This window comes from Haliaeetus leucocephalus, unplaced genomic scaffold (assembly GCF_000737465.1).
Source record: "Haliaeetus leucocephalus isolate CR32 unplaced genomic scaffold, Haliaeetus_leucocephalus-4.0 Scaffold751, whole genome shotgun sequence".
NCBI classification, from domain to species: Eukaryota; Metazoa; Chordata; class Aves; order Accipitriformes; family Accipitridae; genus Haliaeetus; species Haliaeetus leucocephalus.
In genome coordinates, this window is record NW_010973187.1 from 19,337,165 (window position 1) to 19,358,579 (window position 21,415).

At 44.9% G+C, this 21,415-nt stretch overlaps 2 protein-coding genes across 2 annotated transcripts in view; both read left to right on the forward strand.

Annotated features, from left to right (window-relative positions):
- Window positions 1-11,286, forward strand: part of ZC3HC1 (zinc finger, C3HC-type containing 1) — a 56,200-nt gene extending 44,914 nt beyond the window's left edge. Inside the window, exon 11 of the mRNA XM_010581075.1 lies at window positions 11,206-11,286. The gene's annotated coding sequence lies outside the window, so the exon portion shown is untranslated. The remainder of the gene's footprint in view (window positions 1-11,205) is intronic.
- Window positions 1,023-20,438, forward strand: UBE2H (ubiquitin-conjugating enzyme E2H). The gene is made up of 5 exons (XM_010581072.1): window positions 1,023-3,982; window positions 6,350-6,389; window positions 7,079-7,131; window positions 11,206-11,334; window positions 18,193-20,438. The coding sequence occupies exons 2-5, from the start codon at window positions 6,355-6,357 to the stop codon at window positions 18,315-18,317; spliced, it is 342 nt and encodes a 113-aa protein (XP_010579374.1). The 5' UTR covers window positions 1,023-3,982; window positions 6,350-6,354; the 3' UTR covers window positions 18,318-20,438.
- Window positions 20,439-21,415: the final 977 nt, after the last annotated feature.

The following is a 21,415-nucleotide window of genomic DNA, read 5'->3' on the forward strand; positions in this document are numbered from 1 at the left end:
AATGCTTGTTCTTTCAAATACGCTTAGCTTTGTCTAAGGGGAAAGACAAGACACCTAAAGGTAATTTGTATCCCTGTCTCCACTCTGGTCTGACGTGCAACTGTGCACCCTCTGCAGTTTCCCTGCTACAATCGGAGAATGGGAACAGACTGACAAAATGGGGTAGGTGTTTTCAGCCTGGCTTGGCAGAGATTCACTGCCTTCTGTGCCAGTCTCTGAAGCCTGGGCATCAGGTGATGGTGCACCTAAGCAATGAGATGAACTGATATTGGGCAATTGCTTTGTGCTAGTTCTGCATGTTTTTCCAGAGATTGCTGCTCTTAGCACCAGTCTCTAAGCTTGTGGATACTGCTTTTCCGCTTCCAAGAAGGACCGCTCAGTGATTCACTCCGAGCAGGAGGTCCAGAGTTTATAGCTCTGCCACTATATTCCATCAGCTACAGCCATATTTTTCTGTCCTGATCTTTTCCTCGTGAAGCTGGTGCAAAATTATTTATGGTATTGTTTTGGAAAGCTACTAGAATTTGAGTATGGTAACATAAACTGTTCTACTTCTGCTGTTAGCAAGCTGACATTACACAGCACCTCGCACCACCACTGTGCGGTGAATGCCTCCACGGTGAGTGCACCGTGTTATATTTAACTCGGTTGTTAGTGCTCTGAATGGGCTCCTAACCTCCAGGTTTCATAAAAAAGAAATCCTTGACTTTGCCAGCAAGAGCTTAATGACCTGAGAGCGCTGGACAAGGTACGCACCTCTGAGGTGGGCAGATCCTGTGCCCTTCAAATGGGGAACAGCCACATGCTAAACCAGTTGTCCCAGTCCGCAGAGGGGAGCAGGTACTAAGTTGAAGACTGGAGCAGAGGTCTTGCTCTCATGCCTTGTCCCCCATCTCCTACCATGGTTTCTCAACCTGTGGTGTGTGGCGGGCTTGTGATCAGTTACACAAGAAGGTAGTCCCTGAAATGAGTGCAATGTGTTTTTAAAAATTAAAAAAAACAAAGAAAAAAAAGAAAAAGAAAAAAGAGCATGTTCCCTTGCAGGCTTTTGGTTGTTTGGGAAGGGGGAAGTAGTTTAACATTAAGTTTAGACTAATCTTATTTGGCTGTTTGGTAACACTGCACGAGTACTTGGAAGATCTTTTTCCATTAGGTAGATTGTCCAGTGGTTAAAAAAAGCAGAGGAAAACCACTGCTCTTGACCTCTATGTGCTGTACATAAGCTCTTTTGCGTGCTGATCTCTGTGCACATAGTTCTGCCCCGAGCCTTGGGTGGTCACCCAAGCCATGTTGATTTGGTGTGGTATTTAAAACTCACTGTATCCTGCTTCAGAGAGACTGTAACCACCTTCCCACCTCGCCAGCCAGGCAGTCTGAACAGTTTCCTGACTTGGCCTTAATCACTCATTAAAAATAAAACTTTGAGGCTTGTCAGTCTTGCTGCACTGAAAAGTCAGGAGTGATTACATACCCTTGTCCTGTTGGCTGTTTGTTTGGCACCACCGTGGTACACAGATAGGAATCTGCTGTCACAGTTGTTCAGGTAGAGAAGTATCCAGCTGGCCTTATTTTATGAGCAAAGAGAGCCGACACGTGGGCAAGCAGTGGTGAATTTGGGATGGCTAAGTGGATATAAACCAGCTCCACTCTGGCACGTTCCCCAGAGCCAGTGGGAAGTCATCTTGCATTTATCACTGGTGTGGGTCGGCCATGTAGCTGACTCCCCGCGGAGCAAGAAGACGCAAAGCCGGGAGGCTGAGATGTGCTGTGTTTGCTGGCATGCTGCTTTTCCTCCTTCCCACGTGCTTCTGCAGGGCTAGCAGCACTAGCATTGCTTTGAAGAGCTGTGCTGCAGGAAAAAAAGTCTCTTTTGGGGACCTCTCACCTAACCTACCAGCTAAGCTGGCTGTACTTTGAGCTCAGATAAGCATCAGGCTACCTTTTGAAGCACCGCTTGTTGGATTGCAGCCAGTTCCTGACTTGGAGGAGAAGCACCGAGGAGTGAAGAAAGCTTTTTGCTGCTGCGGGCCAGCATATTGTGCAGCTGGAGCTGTGGAAAGAGTGAGGAGGCAGTCCCCAGCCCAGGTTTCTGATCCCTCTAATCTCCAAGTTTCGTGTCCATTCTGCCTGAATCGTAGATGAGCAACCTGGGCAAGTGAAAGGTGTCCCTGCCCACAGCAGGGGGCTTGGAACTAGATCATCTTTAAGGTCCCTTCCAACCCAAACCATTCTGTGATTCTATGGTGGCTGTACCAAGGCAGGGCACCCTTTCTAAATCACAGTCTGGCCCTATAGGCATAGTGATAGGGGAGCAGTTGATGTGGAACAACCTCTTGCAGGAGCTTTCTGCCTAATGGCTCCACAGGAGAATGAGAGTTACCTTGGGAGTCCTCAGCGTTCCCCAAGTTATCCAAGTATTTGGGCTCTGCCTCTTGGAGGAGAACTTGCTGGCAAAGCAGCTTACGACAGCACGTTGGTTCTCGCAGTGCCTTGTAGCCATTTCCTGGGAGCTTTAGTCTGGAGCTGTTCAAGAGAGACGTTGACATCAGCATAAGTCTGAAATTCCTCCCTGGTTCTCCGCTGTGGTTTTGCTCACCTGGAGAGCGTGTTGAGCTGTCGTCCAACCGCAGGGCCTGATCCTCGAAGTGAGCATTTTGACCCAGCTGCGAGTCAGTGCCCTGGATGTTCAGACCCATCCACGGTTGGTGCATGAGTGTGGTAAGAGAACTTCATTTTGTAGTGGAATACGTCCAGGTGCTGGAGCTTTATGAATGTTCCTGTGTTTGCAGCACCAAGGAAGATTGACAGCCTTTCAGTTAGCTGATTTTTAATTTAAAAATGTGCTTCTCTTCAGAGATCTTTGTCAACCCAAGAAGTGATTACTCCAGGGCTATTGCTGAAATACCAGCATTTTTGAAGGTCAGCATCTGCATGTTGGTCTCAGCGTCTTCCAGTATTGGAACAGATGTGTCCCTTTTCATTGTGTCACTCTTTTATGGATGTACACGGTTTTTTCTGTTATCACCCAAAGGCTTTTCGTCCATACGGATTTTATGCAGTCCTGCTTTACTGTCAAAGGCAATCCTGGATCTTGACATCTCTGTATGGAAAGGGTGAACTGCAGCCACTCTGCTGCTCAAACTCCTCCTAAGCATTGGCTTTTCAAGGGTTTAGTGTGAATATTGTTTTAAAATGTTAAGTATTTACAGCCAGTCCAGCACACAGAATCACAACTGCTCAGGCTGTGACCTCAGCTTCATGCTCCAGGCTGTGGTGAGAACCCAGAATCAAGAGCCTGTCCCTTGGTACACTTCATGGAGTGCTCACATGCAGTTCTGCACATTGTATTTATCGGGGTGTGCTGTATCCGACTATGGCAATAAACCTGCCCAAGTGTTTATGCTGGCTTGGGAGGTTTTTTTACTCCTGGCTTACTCTTTAAATTGGAATTTCATTTTTACATGGATGTTTATGCTTGCTTTGTCTTTTGTATTTGTGAAAATAAATACAGAGCAAGTCAGTATTATTGGAGCAATGTTAGTGCTTTATCACTGCAGGTGACTTACATTTCAAATAAAGGAGGAGATAATAGTTTGCACTTGTTTCTGTGTCAGGAAAAGGAAAGGTATGAACAGAGCTGCTCTTGGCCTGGGCACTTTGTGTCTCTAGTAGAACGAGACTGGGGGGGACCTTGAAGAGTTGCAAGAAGATGTGGCAGTAGCCTAGGAAATGAGAAGTGCAGGGAGAGGATGTTTGTGTCCTTTCTTGAAGAACAACTGTTTAATTTGCAAAGCTTGAGACCAAGGACAGTGTGAAAGAGGGGATTGTTCCTTGCCTGGGTGAATGCAAAGATGACAGAGAAGAATTACAAATCTCTAGCACAGGAGCTGCTTGAGCGGACAACCTAATCTCGTCTCCCTGGATATCAAGTGCAGCTTAAATGCTGAAGTGTGTGAACGAAGAGTTGACCAAAACCTTACAGGTGGGTTTGCAGCACAGCCTTGTCCAACTAGCTGCAGGTGGCTGTGGTAGAAGGTCCTAGGAAATAGGTGAGATGATCAGAAAACCAAAATAAGAGAAGGCAGAGGGATGCCTGCTTCTAGCTGGGTTAAAGAGAGCTGGTCTGTGTCCTAGGTACCAGAATAAAGAGTGTTTTACTCAGCAGGTCTACACATAACCATCCTGTTCTTGTTACCTGGTGTCTTCCCCATCCTCTCTTCTATTCTGCTTTATCAGAAACTTGACTTCCCCCCCGTCCAAGAGAGAGACAGGATTTAGAATCGGGATCAGTGCTCACTGCAGTTCTCCAGTGCCAGCATAATGGATCTGTGACCTGATTTAAACCTGTGAGAGCCACCATAACTTAAATATTTGATGGAACTACAGCTTCCCTTTTTAAGTCTGCTTCAGTTTTTCAAGCTAAATCATGGCAAGGTATTCCTGAAAGACACTTGTTAGCGTGGAGTTGTTTATGTAGTTCTCAGTTCTTTTGGAGATTTTTCTGGCTCCAGGCATCGTTTCAGCCTTGCGTTGTATTTATGCAAAATCCGAGCAGTACAAGTAAACATGAAATTATATTTGTATCATAATACATGGAAAGAAAGGGAGTTAGATCCATATGTCAGCTCTTACCGCAGATGGGAACCATGCTGTCACTCAAATCACGATCACTCCTTGTTCAGGCAGAGATGGTAGATCAGTGCTGCTGCAGTGTCTCGCCTGGAGTGGCTGGATAAAGATGGTGAAAGTAGGGAGTTTGCTGAATTGTAAACAGTGATGTGTTTCATTTGCTTGCTTTTTGGGCTGCTCTGGAGAGGAAATTTCTGTGTGTTTTGAGTCCTGGAAGGAGCTTTTTAAATGGGTTGAGTCAATATCCCAGACCTGAATTTCTTACCCATTTTTATAAACATGGACCTTTGTCAGAAGAAATAGTTGCTGTTAGCTTATGTAGATTTCTGTTTATTGCAGAAAGGCGTGATTCCCACATGGGCAGTGTTTGTAAGGCTTTACAGGCTACGGGATGGCGGTACAACAGAGGAAAGAAGGTGTTATTTTAAGTTTTGAAAAAAAATCAACATTAAGATCTGGAAGCAGCTTAACCTGGTACAGAACCAAGGGTTGCAGTAGCCCTTCTGGGCAGAGCCCAAATGATTCAGACAAGCCAGCAGAAGCTTATAGCACTCAGTCCATTTGGTAGTGAAATAATTTGAAAACCCAGTTCTGTATCCCTGTACTGTGTCCATTCTGTGCTGGGGATGTGTCCTGCACCCAGGTATTTGGTTCCTCCTATTGAAAGGAAAGGGAAGAGTTTGAAAGCTGGATTCTGCATGCACTCCCAGCCATAGTCTGAAACACTTAACTTTCCTTTTGGGTTGGCTAAGCTTTACTTCTACACAGGCTATGGTGCCAAGTATGATGTGTTACAATTCCTTTAATATATTTGTTTTATAAACTATTTGTGGGAGAAGAAGGGAGTGTTTTTGAGGTGCCATCTGCCTTGAATTGAGGTTAAAGTAGGCAGCTGGAGAACCCAGCTTACCTCTAGCTGCTGCTATCAGATGCAGTCTTTAAAGTGTGAGGCATCTTCTACCATGATGTTGTAAGTCTTGAAACCACAGGATTTTTTTTTTTAACTATTTAATTTGCAAGTCAGAACAAAGAAAGAAAGCACTATCAAATCTACAAGTCTGAAATGTGGACAAAGCTAAGATGAGCTTTCTCATTCTAGACCTTGCATTTGAGCTGTTTTCTTTTCTAGGAGACCAGAGGTACCAACTGATGAATTAATTGCTGTATTGCTGCAAAACTTGAAGTATTAGCTCTCTGCACCAGTCTCTGCCCCTGAATGGCTTACAAATGTAGACTAATGTTGCAGCTTCAAGTTCATAGAAAATCTTTGTTGGGAGACATTAAAAAAAAAAAAAATCTTAAAGCAAATGTTGAGCTTAAGTTTTGTGTTTACTCAGAAGATCCTTGCAGCTTTTAAAAACACTTCATCTGATGTGGGTGCTCAGTTGTGCTGATGGGCAGTTCTTTTCAAGATAATACTGAACCACAAAACCTTTGCGGTCCTGTTGCACTGTAAGCAGAGGGTTTTGCTGAATTTTGAGGGAATGGAGAAGGACCCTAGGGTCAGAATGTTGCCTGGTATTTTAAAGGTTACATAGCTATATATAGCTAAGGCTGGGTTTTCTTTGAAACTAGTCAGATGAGTCCTTGTTCAGTAAATTCCAGACTTCTCTTGTAAAAAAAACAAAAAAAACCAAAAAAAAAACAACAAAACCACCACCACCAAAAAAACCAACCTCTTTGGCTGTTTTCTGCTATTTACCAGTGTGTCTCTTTGCAGGATTCATGAATAAAATTTTCCATCCCAACATTGACGAAGCGTAAGTAAATCCCTAGTGTGTGGTTTTTCTAAGGAGTTTGTCTAATTGTAACTGTATTTTGGCTTCATGTAATACCCTGATGAGTTGAATAATGCTTTCATCAATCTAAGAGTCCAGAGTGGGGGATTTGATTTGTTGCAAGTTAACTTTCAGGAGTGGGTCAGGCTGTGGGCAAGACTAGAGCTGCATGCTGCAGACACTGTTGCAGATGTGGTCTTGGTATTGAAACATGCTTCCTTTACAGAAAATTCAAGGTTGCCAGTCCCCCTCCTCATTGGCATTGTGCCGGCTTTCTAGCAACAAGAACAGCGTTGGCTAAGCCATAGCTCCCTCTTTAGCTGAAGTTCACGTCTATCCTAAAATTCTTCAAAACATAAGATGTTTTGCCACATTTTTTTCAGTGAAGGTTTGTTAAGGGGAGCCACCTATGCTTCAGTCTCTCCAGCAGAGGCCCATATGGACCAACTAATTCAGTAAAGGCTCCAATTTACTTTCTTTTGTGCAGAGTATGAAGATTCATGTAGTTAAAGGCTGCCCCTCTATTAACCACAAGGTAGGAGTAAATCATAGCTTATCTGAAACAGTGGGGCAGAAGCAGGGCAGGGAAAGGGAGGGGGTAGATTGTATTAAATCCCCAGAGTATTTTTGAGTGTGACTGTGTTTAATTCCATCCTTTCCATATGTTTCAGGTCAGGAACTGTATGTCTAGATGTAATCAATCAAACTTGGACAGCTCTCTACGGTGAGTTTGGCATTTCCTCGCAAGCTGATCACATGAACATCCGTATTTGGTGTGTTAACATAACACAGCTTGCTGGAGACAGATGATCTTAGGCCAACTTTTGGGTTTTGTATTGTTTGTTGTTTTTTTTTTTAACTGAAGTTTTAGACTCCTCACTGAGCCACAATCACGTGAAAAGTAACATTTTCATGTGAAAATACTTTTGTAACCTGTTTTTATCCCAGAGAGGCAAAAATATTCCATAAACCTTACAAAGGATCTCTCAATCCATTGCTTGGCATTGTCTGGCAGCTGCGCAACAGCACCCCGCCACCATTCGGCATTGAAAGAGAAGAGTGACTGTATCTAAAGTGAAATCTAGTTCCAGTTACCCCATCCATGTTTTGTACGTGCATTCAAGCTGGTATTCTTCATGCACAAGGCTATGATCCCAATTCTACAGAAGCTGGCACCAGAAACCATTCCTGTTTATCAGCATCATTTTGTTGCAGGCTAAGAGGTGGTATTGCATCTAATGACTGCACTGCTTGCTGCAGAATGTTTTGAGTTTCCCATTAGGTTGTTTTTGGCTATAACTGTCCTTTTTAGAGACATAAAAAGATCAGCCAGTAGCTGAAGACCCGTTAAAATTGCATTTAGGGAAAGCTGAAATTGTTAAAAGGAATACAGCTGAGTATCTAGTCTAGGTTGGCTGCATTTTAAAAATGTGAACTTCAGATGTTCCAATTATGCTTTGTGGAAGGGTATTCAGGGGAACGTGCACGTCAAATCCTTCACGTTCTTCCATGAAAAACTGGTTTTACCTATGTAAGTTGAAGCTTTGAAGCAGTTGCTAGAGAGACAAGCTACTTTACCTTCCTCACAAGCACAATTTGTAAGGAAATACTAGACTTGGTGAATCCTGGGTGGGAAATTGCTATAGCAACTTGCTGAACTTTACTCCTCGTCAGAATGCCTGAAGTCCTCGTTTACTAGATGCATGGTGTACACTTCACATGGTTTTGTTGTGAGAGATCAGCTTAGCCGTGACCCAGGTGGTGTTGCTAATGGAGGAAGAAGATGCTCTTGTGTCCTGCAAGGATCTGATGTGAGACGGAGGAATTAAAGCGGTGTTAGCAAACCAAGCCCTCTGCTGGGGATGAACCTGCATGGTTCAGCCAGCAGCAGAATCTAGCTCAGTGCAGCATGTGCTGCTGTTCCACAGTCTTAAATGCCACCTGCAGATTGTGGGGATCGCTGGACAAAAGAAAATCACTCCAGTGTAACTGTGGTGGTGGTTTTGTGCTCTGGCACTGTGGGTTCTGCTTTGGAAGCCACGCATGGATAGCCTCCCTGTTCTGCAGCATACTCTCCCAGACAGCCACAGTGAGGTTTCTGCACTATTTCCAAACAATTTCATAGGAAGGCTTTCTGTGAGAGTTTTTCTAATGAGCACTGCTGTATTTTTTGTCATCATTGTTGCTTTTAAAGGTAGAAAAAACAGCTTGGGATTTACTACGCTAGTGATGTATTAATATCAACAAGCTTGCAAAAATCTTTTGCATTTTTCCTTGTGGTATCAGTGATAGGTGCTAGGCAACTTGAAGGTATCAGATGTGTATTCTGTACAGAGCACCTTCCACAGTAACTGGTGAAACTTGGCATTAGAAAGTGCATCGCTTGACAGTCATCTTATTGCAAACTTCCCTTGCCTTGCTGCAGGATGCCTTGAAGCTGCAAGCCGGACACTGGGGTGACTGCATTCGCTCTGCCCCTTCCCTCGGAAGTCATCAACACTAGAGTGCCTACGTCACCTCTTCACTACAGGGCTTTGCCTCCTTATGTGAAATAAGGAGGTGGCCCATTTCTGAACATGAAATGAAAAGGGGGAAATAACATTCCTTGGTGCCTCTCAGCACAGCTGTGTTGTTGGGAGCGTCACCCCTTTAAACCGGAGTGCTCCTGCGCTGGCAGAGGAAATAGGTCTGATAATTCAAGGAATAACTAAGGTGGAAGAGACCCAGAATAGCTACCAATACGTTCATGAAGACCTTGTGGTTAAATTCCCTCTCCATCCTTAATGACGTATCGAGTCTTTAGCGCTGTGGTTAGGCTTCCTGCATGTGTTCAACTAGTTCCTGCTAAGCCAGTGCCACTTTGGAGGATTTGAAAGAAGGGGGAAATTACTGAGGTCTCTTAAAAAAAGAAGAATCCCTGCAGTGTGTCCTGTGAGCTGTGATGGCCTCCCAGGGCCCTGCTTGCTCAGCCTACATGACAGTTTAGTTGTCTAACGGCCACAGAGAAAGACTTGATCTAAACCTGCTCCTTGCAGAGACTTGACCCAACTTATTGCTGATGGTGTCTGAACCCGCTCCCTAGGAGGGTTAATTGGTTTACCAAGAACAAGCCACTACCATGGCAGAAAGTATTCTTACAGAGCATTCTCACTGTTGTTTGTGGTACCTTTTTAGATTAGGATCCTTCTTCCAGTTGCTGTTGTGCTTCATCCTAGAAGAAGCTGGTGGCACCTGGCTGCTCAGTGTGCCAGCTGTGGCAAACTTGGTCAAGGCACTGTGTGCGCTCTGAAGTGCTTCATCGCTGTCCTCAGCCAATATTGGAAGGGGCGACAGCTTCTATATAGCAGAAAGAGATTTCAGGGTAAAACCACCTAATTTCCTAGTGGTGTCCCTGTATAGCAGAGACCAGCCGATCGCTATCCATAGCAATCAATGTCATTACTTTTTGCAGTTGGGTGATGCAGTATCAGCTATAATGAACCCTATGCTCCTGAGTATATGAAGCCATGGCCTTTCTTCCTGTTTAGGACTCGGAGATCTCCTCCCCCCCTACCTGCCCACACATTTTTCATTAATCTTTCAGAAAGTTAAGGGCTCTGAGATCCCTGCCCACTGTCAGGTCTGGTTGAATTTAGTAGCTCCATGAGGCTCAGTGGTGGCTGGGCTCAGGAACAGTGACACAGCCTTGTTCCTGTACGAGGAAGGTTGAGATGGCTAAACTGCTCATCTGATGGATCCTCGGGAGCGTTGGGCTTCCCTTCTGACAGCTCCGCTTTGATCCATGCTAGAGGGGATGGGTGATGCTCATCCACAGGCAGGATTTCTCTGCCACCAGGAAAGAGACACTCCCTTTAATTAGGGGGGAAAGTGGGATCCTGATGAAAGATGTGTCGAATATTCACAAACAAAACCCAACAGAAAACCCCACACAGCGAATGCTGGTCTGCCTGTATCAGCAGCTCTCCAGTGGCTAAAGTGAAACCTGGCACACAGCCCTGCACTGGGGGTTTAATCTCTTCTCTGCGTGGGTGTACATGGTCCTTGTGAAGCCCCCAAGGAGAAATGATGATGCAGGGCTTGTTTCTGAACACCCCCACTGCTGAAGTGTGTCATCTTAGGGATGTGGGAAGAGGGTTTCGTGTGTCCACAGTTACTCATAGGCACCAGAAGTATGTTTCCTGTTGTGGATTATTTAGCGACAGATGCCAACTGGCACCAAGGTGTTAATGTGAGCGCTTCACATTCTGCAAATTGTTTTGGGTTGGAGGAGGGACTTGTTGGTTGCTCTTTCTATTAACACAATCATCTAAAGCACTCTGGAAGATGTTTTATGCTTGAGGTATGTCAATTTAGCCATGGAGCATGAGACATTTAAAGATGGCAATAGAAGGATGCAGAAATAGGAGAACAGTTCAGTGAGGGGTGAAGCACAGTGCTCTTTGTTTTTCTTTTTTCCTTTTTTTTTAAGCCAGGGCTGAGCCTCAGTGGAAAACAAGGCAATTGTGTCCTTCGACTGCTTTGTTTAACCCACAGATACCTGTATCTACGTTTTTGGGATGTCAGGTAGTTTGTGCAGTTAGCTGAGGAGCTGCAGCATACCTCCAGCAGCAGCAGCTCTCTTATCAGCCATGTATATGCTTTCCCTGATGCAGCTTCCTTTATTTTAACTAGCGCCCAGATTGTTGGTGCATTTGCCCTTGAAGCTTTGCGCTGCTGTTTCAGTGCCGGTGCTTGCAGGATGGTTAATTGTACTGACTCTGGGTCTGTGCACATGAACAATTGTGTCTTTCACTTGCAGATCTCACCAATATATTTGAATCGTTCCTGCCCCAGCTGCTGGCCTATCCTAACCCTATAGATCCTTTAAATGGTGACGCTGCAGCCATGTACCTCCACCGACCAGAAGAGTACAAACAGAAAATTAAAGGTAAGGGTGTAATAACATATTGCAGAATGAGTGGTGTTACTGTGATTCCACCCTGGGGGAATGAGGTCTTTGCTGTACATTTGTGTGTCAGTGCCCATTCCTTCCCATTATGGCATCCCTGTCTATTTTAAATGGGGGTAGTCTGAAGTAAGGGGTGGATGAACTGTTGCTGCTTGACGACTAAAGCTGGTGTATGCAGTATGTGGAGCAGGGCTTTTAAATCACTAGCAGACCCTAAGCAGGGAAGGCTGTAAGCAAACTGGGTTAGGATTCAACATGATTTTGAGAGATCGGAGAAACGATTCAGAAGAAAGGGTGTGTGACCGAAGAAGGGACAAGGAAAAGTGCTAAACTGAAATGGGAGCATCCAGTTGCACAATTACTAGATAGAAAGTGGCTTCTTAGCAGTTCTGTGGAAAGTGATCCGAGAGCAGCCATCAAGGAGTCAGTGATGCTGTTGCAGAAAGTACTTTTGTACTGTGACAGAGCAGGAATTTTTGTAAATGCCAAGTACTCATTCCATGCTACTTCCTAGTTAAGCCGAGGCTTATTAGTGCTGTGCCTGGTTCAGAGACTGCCATTTAAGAAAGCTGCAGACCAGTTAGTAGTGTCTCAAAGGGTGTAAAAAGGGCAGATGGTCTTGAAGATGCGTCTTAAGAGGAGAGATGGAAAGAATTGGAAGAGTTTAATCTAGAGGACCAGACAGGGTTATGAGCTTTGTGTCAAAGGTGCCTTCAAAGAAGAAGGGAATGATTTATCCTGTGATCAGTGTGAGCAGGATGTGGTCACAAGCGTGTAACTCAGCTGGGGGAGCCCAGGCTAAACATTAACAATGACTGGTGAGGGTATGTGAGCACTGGCAAAGCCGGTGAGGGTGCTGGTGTCTCTGGTCCTGGAAGGATTGGAAGGACATGCTAGACAAGGCTGAGAAATAGAGTCAGTACTTCTGTCGTGGTTTAACCCCAGCCAGCCACTAAGCACCACGCAGCCACTCACTCACTTCCCCCCCACCCAGTGGGATGGGGGAGAAAATCAGGAAAAGAAGTAAAACTCGTGGGTTGAGATAAGAACAGTTTAATAGAACAGAAAAGAAGAAACTAATAATGATAATACTAATAAAATGACAGCGGTAATAATAAAAGAATTGGAATATACAAATGATGCACAGTGCAATTGCTCACCACCCACCAATTGACACCCAGTTAATCCCTGAGCGGTGATTCCCTCTGCCCCCATTCCCCCCAGTTTATATACGAGATGTGATGTCACATGGTATGGAATATCCCGTTGGCCACTTTGGGTCAGCTGCCGTGGCTCTGTCCCCTCCCAACTTCTTGTGTCCCTCCAGCTTTCTCGCTGGCTGGGCTTGAGAAGCTGAAAAATCCTTGACTTTAGACTAAACACTACTTAGCAACAACTGAAAACATCAGTGTTATCAACATTCTTTGCATACTGAACTCAAAACACAGCACTGTACCAGCTACTAGGAAGACAATTAAGTCTATCCCAGCTGAAACCAGGACAACTTCGTTGGGATTAGGGAAGGCTCCCAGTAAGGACTCTCAAATACTTTGGATAAACCTGGTGATAGAAGGACTGTCCTAGCAAGCTGATAAGTGAAACACAAATTGAATTAGTCTTGCAAACGTAAGAAATAAAAAATAAGAATTGTGCTTTAAATTTGTGCTCTGCCTTCCCTAGAATCAGCTGCCTGCAAACAGGAGCAGGGCACCATTTCCTGATGTGACAGGCCTATGGCAAAGCCATGAACTTTATTTCTTCCCTGATCCAGTGAACACAATCAGCCTTTAATCTAACAGTGGGAAATTTACAGCCTTTGGCCCAGATTTGGTCTTCAACTAAGTTTTTAAGAGGCCATGACTGCCTGATTTTAGGGGGTTTTTTTTTGTTACTGAATAACCATAAGACTTGTTTGTCTGTGGGAGCCCTGCCAGAAAGGTTTGCAGGGCCTGTTCAGCAAGGAGAGCCTCCATGAGCAGCACAATCTAATCGCCTTCCTGGTGTGAGGTGGTGTAGCAGCTTTCCTAACGGAGCATTGTGAAAGTTTACTGGTGTTTGGAGAGCGCAGGTATCCCAGAAGGACGTGGGATTTGGTGGTGGAGTCCTTCCATCAGCTCTGCCACGTCACTCCAGAGTGGTTAAACCTCGAGTCACTTTGTTCAGATGCAAAATGACTCTTCATCAGCTGCAATTTTTGTTTGAGGGTGGAACTACAAATGAGGCCAAGTAAAGCTGTGATTTAAATACTGAGTTATTCAGCCCACTTTGCTTGACTCCTCTGTCAGCTGCACGACAGGATCGCAAGAACTACCCTGCAGATCTGGCCTGCTCAGTATCCTGAAGTCTGTCACCTGTTTTTTCATGTGAACAAGCTTCCAGGCAAAATGGTTTGTCAGATAAAATCTCCAGGGCCAACACAAGGGATACTTTGGGTGTCCTCTATGCTTTAATGAAACAGGAATAAAAAAAAGATAAACCCTTGGAAAAAAGCGAATAAACTGATGCTAGCCAACAGCAGGTGCTTCAAGGAAGATCTGAGGACATCCCTCAGGGAGGCTAAATGGGATAGTCTGCTCCCTCGTTTCCATCCTGCCAGCCAGGTACAGGCTGTGAAGATGATCTGGAAGGAGTTTTAAGTGCTTGCAACATGTCTCGTGTTCCATATACCCAAGAGTCCTGCCTCTGCTGTCTCTTCCCAGGCTTGCGTGACAAGTATAAGATAGAGCTAAACACTGTCATTCCTCATATTGTAGCATTTTTAAAAATAGCCTTGGACATGTTAAAATTGATGCAATGGATTGTAGCAGCTTCTCTGCTCTGGGAAACTCAGTAGTGCAAATACATAATTTATTGCTGCTTTTCTTCATTTTTTAGTTATAAGCACATAGAACAGTTGTTAGACATGGTGGTAGTGAAGCAATGGGCATAGGCTTAGAGATCTGGCCCAAGATTTGTAGTTCCTGTCATTCTTGGTATCAGACCCAAACAAGTAAGGATTTATTGTGAAACTTATAAATGTCCATTAATATTACCAATATACAGCTGGAGACTGTGATTCTTAGCATTAGAGCCTTTAGGTAGATGAAGTAGTTCATGGACACAGAGCCAAGTAAGTGCACCTTTAAAATCTCCCTGGCAGTCCTTAATGAGGTGGCTTGCCTGATCACTGCAAGAGCACCAGAGTGTGGGCTTCAGATTGAGCTGTTGGGAATTGGTGCTTGACTCCTGGGTGTGCTGCTTTTTCCTTCTCTTTGCTAGCTCTAATGTGAAAACTTCTTTTGGGAGGGTGGCAGTGGTGAGTAACAGCAGCTGAAGGATACTGAGGGGCAAGCTGAGTGTTTGCTGGGAGCAGAGGACATCTCTGGGAGCAGTTCTCCCATCCCACATCTCAGCTCTGAAGTTCCAGTAGAGCCCTTTGAACACCAATATGGCTCACAGGCACATACCAGCCACGAGGAGCAACCACAGCTTGTTCTTGTTGCTCCAGGGTTTAAAAACAGATGAATCAAAGTGGTGTTTCCCTGGTAGGAGTGGGAGCATCAAGGCTTTCCCTTCATGATGTGAACAGGCTTCGGCAGAGGACGGTTTGTCAGTAGTATTTAGATGGTGCCGTTTTCTTCCCTTAGTAGACTGAAGATCCAAGTTCAATACAATATTCAGCACAGAAGCTCCCTGGAAGTTTGATGTTTCCCAGATTAAACCTTCAGAAAAACCCAGCCCAGGGGCTTGGTAGCTTTCCTGGGTAGAAGATGGTATTTTAAATTTGAAGTGCTTCAAGTTGTGTTTTAGCTTAGGCTCAAGCAGGCCTTTTCCAACAGTAGGAAACAGTGGCTTCCGTGTCCAAATCTCCAGTGGCCCAGAGAGCACTTGAAGTAGTAGCCACTGAAGAAGTGCTGCTGGCCTCCTGTCCTGCCATGGTTGCTGGCTCGTGACTACTGTGTTTGGGGACTCCCAAGGCAGCTACAGCAGTTGTTTAGCTGGGTTTGGGGTAAGCGTAGAGGGAATGTATTTCTCAGGTGCCCAGTGAGGGGTTGCCTTTGTCATCCAAGGACATCCAAAGTCTTACAGCAAAGGAGCTTGGGTTCCCTTTGCTGGATTGTGTAAGGAATAACAATTTATCTGGGCAAACACCCTTTCCAGAGGGATTAATTCTTGGAAAGCTATGGGAAGGGAGGAGCTGCTACAAGGATATGTCATGTCAGCATCTCGTCTCTTTAGCTTTGCTTGTCATCTACTGCCGGCCCACCTTCCTGTGTAAATTCTGTGAAGACACGCTGCTTTTTTGGGTCCCTCCTTCAGTTAGTCCCTCTCATCTTTAAGCCATTGGGTCTGTCACACCAATTCTTCTCACTTGCAGTGTCCTTCTATTTTGGCAGATGGCCCCTGTCCCAGACTCTGCAACTCCTGTTCTCCGGTGCAGGCAGCAGATGTGATCAGGCAGGGCCTAGGCTCCATGGTGACACAGGCAAGCACTTTCCAAGACGGGGGTTCTCGGTGGCCAGGACCTGAGGATGGAGCACAAGGGTGCTTTTCTGTTGATACCACGTGGGCTCCAGCAGCCTGAGGGCAATCCGAGACCTTGAGTGCTCCCTGCTTCCCAGTGTTTACATAGCTGCCTTCAATACTTTATCAGTTCTTAACAAGTTCTTGTAAAACAGATTTGAACAGCTGCTTCTGTAGTCCGAGTGAGCAGGTTAATAATGTATATTAAACAGTCAGACTGAAGCTGCGTGCGTCATTAGATGGAGAAGCTGAAGCTCACTGGGCTCAGAAGCACCTTCCAGCTAGCGCTCTCAACTTTTCCAGGGTGGAGCAGGTCTGCCGAGGCTGCCAGCTGCTCCATCCTGGGAACTCCTCCATGAAGTGTTGGCTTCAGGTTGCTCTGTCTTTACTATACACCTGAACCCAGAGTAACATGTTTGGGCTCAGTGTCCTTACGTCAGCTCCAGAAACGCAGAAAAAAACCCATGATGATGATGCAGATCTCTTGCAGAGTATTGTCCCTTCCAGTAGGCTGAAGGATGGAAGCGCAGAGGGAAAGAGGCTTTAAGAACAGCCAGGCTCTGCAAAGCACAGTCTTTAATACCTGGGTTGTAGCACTTGGTTATCTGGCGTTAGATGTATCCTCCCACAGCTTTGTCTGTGTATCCACCTGCAGATAGAGTATGGAATAAAAAGCAGTCATCTGTGTTCCTGGAGGAGAGGTGCTGCTTGTGGAACTCGTTCCCTGGGAGGAACTAAAGAACATACAGCTGGGATGGCTGCTGGGCTGGGACTGGGATGTGACATTCACATTTCCGTGCACGGGCTCATCTTTGAGCGCAAAGGGATGGTGGTATTCCCTCTTTCTTAATTTTTTTAATACTACTGTTTGGAGGAGGCTTTGTCGTATTTTAGTACCTTCGTATCTGGAAAGATAACAAGTTTGCAACTGGAATTCCCCAATGGCAGTGTGACCACAACACCTCTCTCCTCCCCTAAGTGCGTGACCTGCAGTGTGGAGGAAGCGCTGTCGGGATACTGAAGTTACATCACTTCTTCATACTATGAAGCCGCTTTCTCAGTGTAGGGTGGAAAAGAGGTGATAAATAAGAGGAAGACTTGAAGCTGAGGCTGAGCACCCCTTCTTCAGCCCAGTTTTGTGCCAAGTTTTCACCCTTGCTCCACTCTGCACACCTGCATGTGTGTAAGGAATAGGCTTTCTCTGCTCAAGGTGGCCTGCCTGCTGGGGACACCAGCCCCTCCTCGGATCTCGGAGGTGACACTGCGGGAGCCTTCTGCGGCCACAAAGGAAGGAAAGGGATTGCCAGACTTGGTCTGAGTGATCTGATCCACTTTGTGTTGCCTTTTTGCTCTGTCCCCCTGCATGGAGGCGACTGTGGAAGCCACACAAGCCACAGTTGGCAGCAGTTACTTTACTTGCCTGCAGGAATCCCAGTAAACCAGTTTTCCTGCTTGCTGTACAGCTTCCTGCTTCCTCCTGGCTGAAGTTCAGGGTGTTGATCTGGGTGCCTAGAGCCAGTGTGGTTTGGACCCCGCTGTGAGACACGGTTTCCATCAGTGACCTGCAGTGCGGTGGCCCTTCTCCCCACGGAGGGCTGCCTGCGGGTCCTTCTCAGCTAATCCTATGGCTGCTGTCCGATGCGAAGCAGGTTGCAAGACTTGTGTTTTGAAAACAGTGCCTGGGGCAGACCTGTATTTACTTTAGGGCTGGGGGAGGGAGCTTTTGCTTTTTATTAAAAAAAAAAACAAAACAACAAAAAAACCCAAACAAAGCAAAACCACCAGTGCACCTATTCCTGCAGTGGTCTTCTGATCTGTGTTCTCTGTCCATCCTTCTTTACACTCTGCTTCTGCAGAGTTTAGCCTGGAAGTTCAGTCTGGCTCTCAGCTTGGTTTTGTTGATGGTGGTTCTGCCCTATCAGTTTAAACTCTCAGAGCTTCATTTCTTAAAGTCAGGCTATATAGTGACATCTTGATGTCTTTTAAGCTTGTTCTCTAGGTCACCATAGTAGCTCCCATTTCAGCAGTAAATTGAATCCTGTCCTATTAAGTGAGATACACCGTACCGGGGAGGACTTAGATTGTTTCCAGCTACGAGCATGTGTGACACTGACATAGGAGCCTTGGGATCATACTTGTTTCCAAGGGTCTTACACGTCTCTAAGGTCTCCATCAGCTGTTGTTGGACAATGCTGCCTTTGGCCTGAGAAATATGGTAATCTATATGACTTATCAAACATGATGTGATCCAACCAGCCTTTAGTCATAGTTCACTCATTCACTGACTGTTGAATATATGCTGCTTATATGTCTTTTCTTTTCTGTCACATACAGAATACATTCAGAAATATGCAACAGAAGAAGCACTAAAAGAACAGGAAGAAGGCACCGGGGACAGCTCGTCTGAGAGCTCCATGTCTGACTTCTCGGAAGATGAGGCTCAGGATATGGAGTTGTAGTAGAAGAGGCAACCTGCTTTTCAGAGAGACTCTAATTTCCTAACCATGAGAAGCAGACTATAATATTCATATTTAAACAAAGCAATTTTTTTTATTACTAAACAAGGTTTTTATGAATAATAGCATTGATATATATATATCACCCTTTAGATCTTGATTTTCTTGGTCATTTCTCGAACCCGAGGTGCATAGCATATTCCCACATTCCATTTTGGTAGCAATATGCAGCCCGAATGCATGCATTCAAATTCCATTTGGCCAAGTCAACTTGTGTGCTACTGAACTGTCAGCTAAAACAGCTGCCCTGGTAGGTAGGGAGTTAGCAAAATGATGTTTGCTTTCTTATTGATGTTTCCAAAGACGCCACCTTGGATGCTAACATGGAACAGCGTTTTCTCAAAGTATAAAATCTGGGGGATGATATACTAACTGAGTAGATCAGACAGTGGAATAAAAGGTGCTCCTTCAGGTCAACCTTGCTGATCGTATTTTATGTGGAGTCACATTAAAAAAAAAAAAAAAGAAAGAAAAACAAACAATACAAATGCATGGAGCTATTCAGAGCATTGAAGCTTAAAAATTTTGACTTGGATTTTAAGTCCGTTTTTATATGTGGACTCCTGCCTGCCCTTCTGAACTGTAGGGACTGACAACCACTGGTCTATTTGCTTTTGGGACTTTTGAAAGCCTTCATCTGGATGTTACTCACTTTCTTGGTCTGGATTACGAGCTGTTCCCTTTTCGGGAGGAAAAAAAAAAACCACCACAAACGATGCTCTCTGAACAGTGCTTTGATTTAGCTGGAGCACATGTGAAGTCAAACTCTTACTTTGTCATAGTTTTGAAACTGCTGCCCTTTAATGGCTTCAAGTTTGCTTTTTTTTTTCTCTTGCTTGAAGTATGGTTAAACACCTCGCAAACACTCTCCATCTCCTAAGAGGGTCCTCTGACCAGATGGATTAGCCTTGCCGAGAGCTTCAGATCCACGACGATTGGCCCATTGGCTGTAGTCCACGAATCCATCGGCACTGATTTTATTTTCCTTTTTTCCTCCCCCTTCTGCACCAGCTTGGTAGCCATCTGCTTGTGTGTGTACAACAGGATTAAAATTTCTTAAAAGTTAACAAAGAATATGATCTAGAAAAATTTGAGATGAATAAAAAAGCCTAAAAGCACCAACTGAGGAAGCAAGTGAATCTGCTCTGTTTTGTTTTGGGTTGTTTTGTTGTTTTTTTTTCCAGGATGCTTGTGAATTGAAATGTTTGATTTCTCCTGGTGTCTTTCAGCAAGCTGAGATTTTTGTTTGTTTGTTTTAAAGCTATGAAATCTAATACAGTAAATGTCTACCTGGGATGCCGGTATACTTCAATTTGGATAATTGTGCATTGGAGATTCAAACTAAGATGGATTTTTAAGGCTGAATGTTACCTGCTGTATTCTTTTGGGGTTTGGAGGGGTTTGGACAGGATGTCTTTATTTGTGGTGCAACCTACAGGACAGTGCATGGAAAAATCAACCCACCCTGAGCAACTCTCGAGCAGAGTTTTGAATGTCAGACTGGTACATTTGTCATTTTCCCAGAATTGTTTGTTTTCTTTTTTTCTTTAGAAATGCCACCAAGTTTTGAGTCATTGGGGTTGGAAGGTTACAATCCTATTTCTAATTCATAAAGCACAATCAAATTTTTTTTTCTTTTGGAAAACAAAGAACAAACCTCGTAAAGTACCATTTTGCTTTAGCATGATTTTCCTTAATAAAAATATACAAAGAATTTCCTTTATGTTAATTACGGGCATGAAGCAAAGGTTTTTCCTCTCCTTTTTCCCTTTTTATTTTAAAGCAGTAATGTTAGGGCTGTGGCTAGTGACTGTGCTGAAGTTCTCTATCTAGCATTTGTGGCTTGTCGGAAGGGTAATATTAACTATTTAACATGTAATGGTGTACTTAACTCTTATCTAGCACGCTGTTTTTCTCATTACTTTGGGGAGGGAGGGGCCACGTTTTGCTGGCACTGTTTAACTTGCTTACCTGCTGACCTAGCAGTTTGCTTGTGCTATAACCTTTACTGTAGGTGCTACTTAGGAGTAGAGTAAGTGCTGGGTGGTGATATCAGTTTAAAAGGTAAAAAAAAAAAAAAAAAAAAGACAAAAAAATCACAATAAAAATTTGTATTTTTTCAATATTGTATAAAAATAGTGTTCTAATTACCTCATCCCCCTTCCTTTGCAGGTTTTTCTTCCCCGTCACTCCATCCCCTCACTCGGATTTAGTGTATCAAACCGCTCACATGTTCCCCCCTCCTTTTGTGAAACGCATATTCTGCTAATCAGGGCTTCCCCCCCAAAAATACCAGTAAAGCCGCAGTTTGGCAGGGCCAGCTCCTGACCCGGGTACAAGAACGCAGCAGGACTCGCGGGGCTTGTCCAAGCTGACGGCTCAAGGGGTCTAGAGCTGTGAAAACGTGTGTCCCCGGCTCTTCCCACCACTCCTGAGCTGTGGTAAAACTCACCGCCTCGGCACAGAGGCTGCCAAAATGCTGCTTGTAAAAATGTCTGTCCTGGATGTAAGATGCTTCCAGGGGATGAGGTGGGCTGGGGTCCGCTCTGCGGGTCGGGAATGCCTGCTCCTGCCCACCTTGCACCCCTCTGCTTCTTCCCCTCCATCATTTTTCACTTCTTTTTTTTTCCAAATCTTCCTCCTTCTCCCAAAAGAAACTTCCCCCTCACAAACAGTTTGTAAATAAAACTTACACCTATGTAGTCTGGAAGAAAAGGTGGAGCCATATTGAAGCAAGATAGCTCTTATTTTGGTCATCTTGAGGGCGTTTTTTTCTTCTTCAAAAAACAGTGCTGTTGTCACCTTGTGCTCTGTCAGTGTGATGGGAATTTCTCAGCCAGTCCGTGATGGACCCCAGGTTGATTTCCCTGCTACCAAAATTTGCCACAGCCCCTTGGCGCTGTTTTGGAAACAACCTTTGGCTTCTAGTCCTGTAACCTCTCCTTTTGCCGTCGAGGTTTTTGCGTGACATGAAAAACTGAGTTGCCATGACCCTCGATGGTGACACTCGGGGCTGGTCAGTGACCCTCTATGCCGAGTTT

Excerpts from the sequence above, each read along its gene's own strand:
- UBE2H (XM_010581072.1), top strand. The coding sequence starts at position 6,355 with ATGAATAAAATTTTCCATCCCAACATTGACGAAGC. Across the intron at positions 6,390-7,078 it reads CATCCCAACATTGACGAAGC|GTCAGGAACTGTATGTCTAG; the intron begins GTAAGTAAATCC and ends CATATGTTTCAG. Across the intron at positions 7,132-11,205 it reads AACTTGGACAGCTCTCTACG|ATCTCACCAATATATTTGAA; the intron begins GTGAGTTTGGCA and ends TTTCACTTGCAG.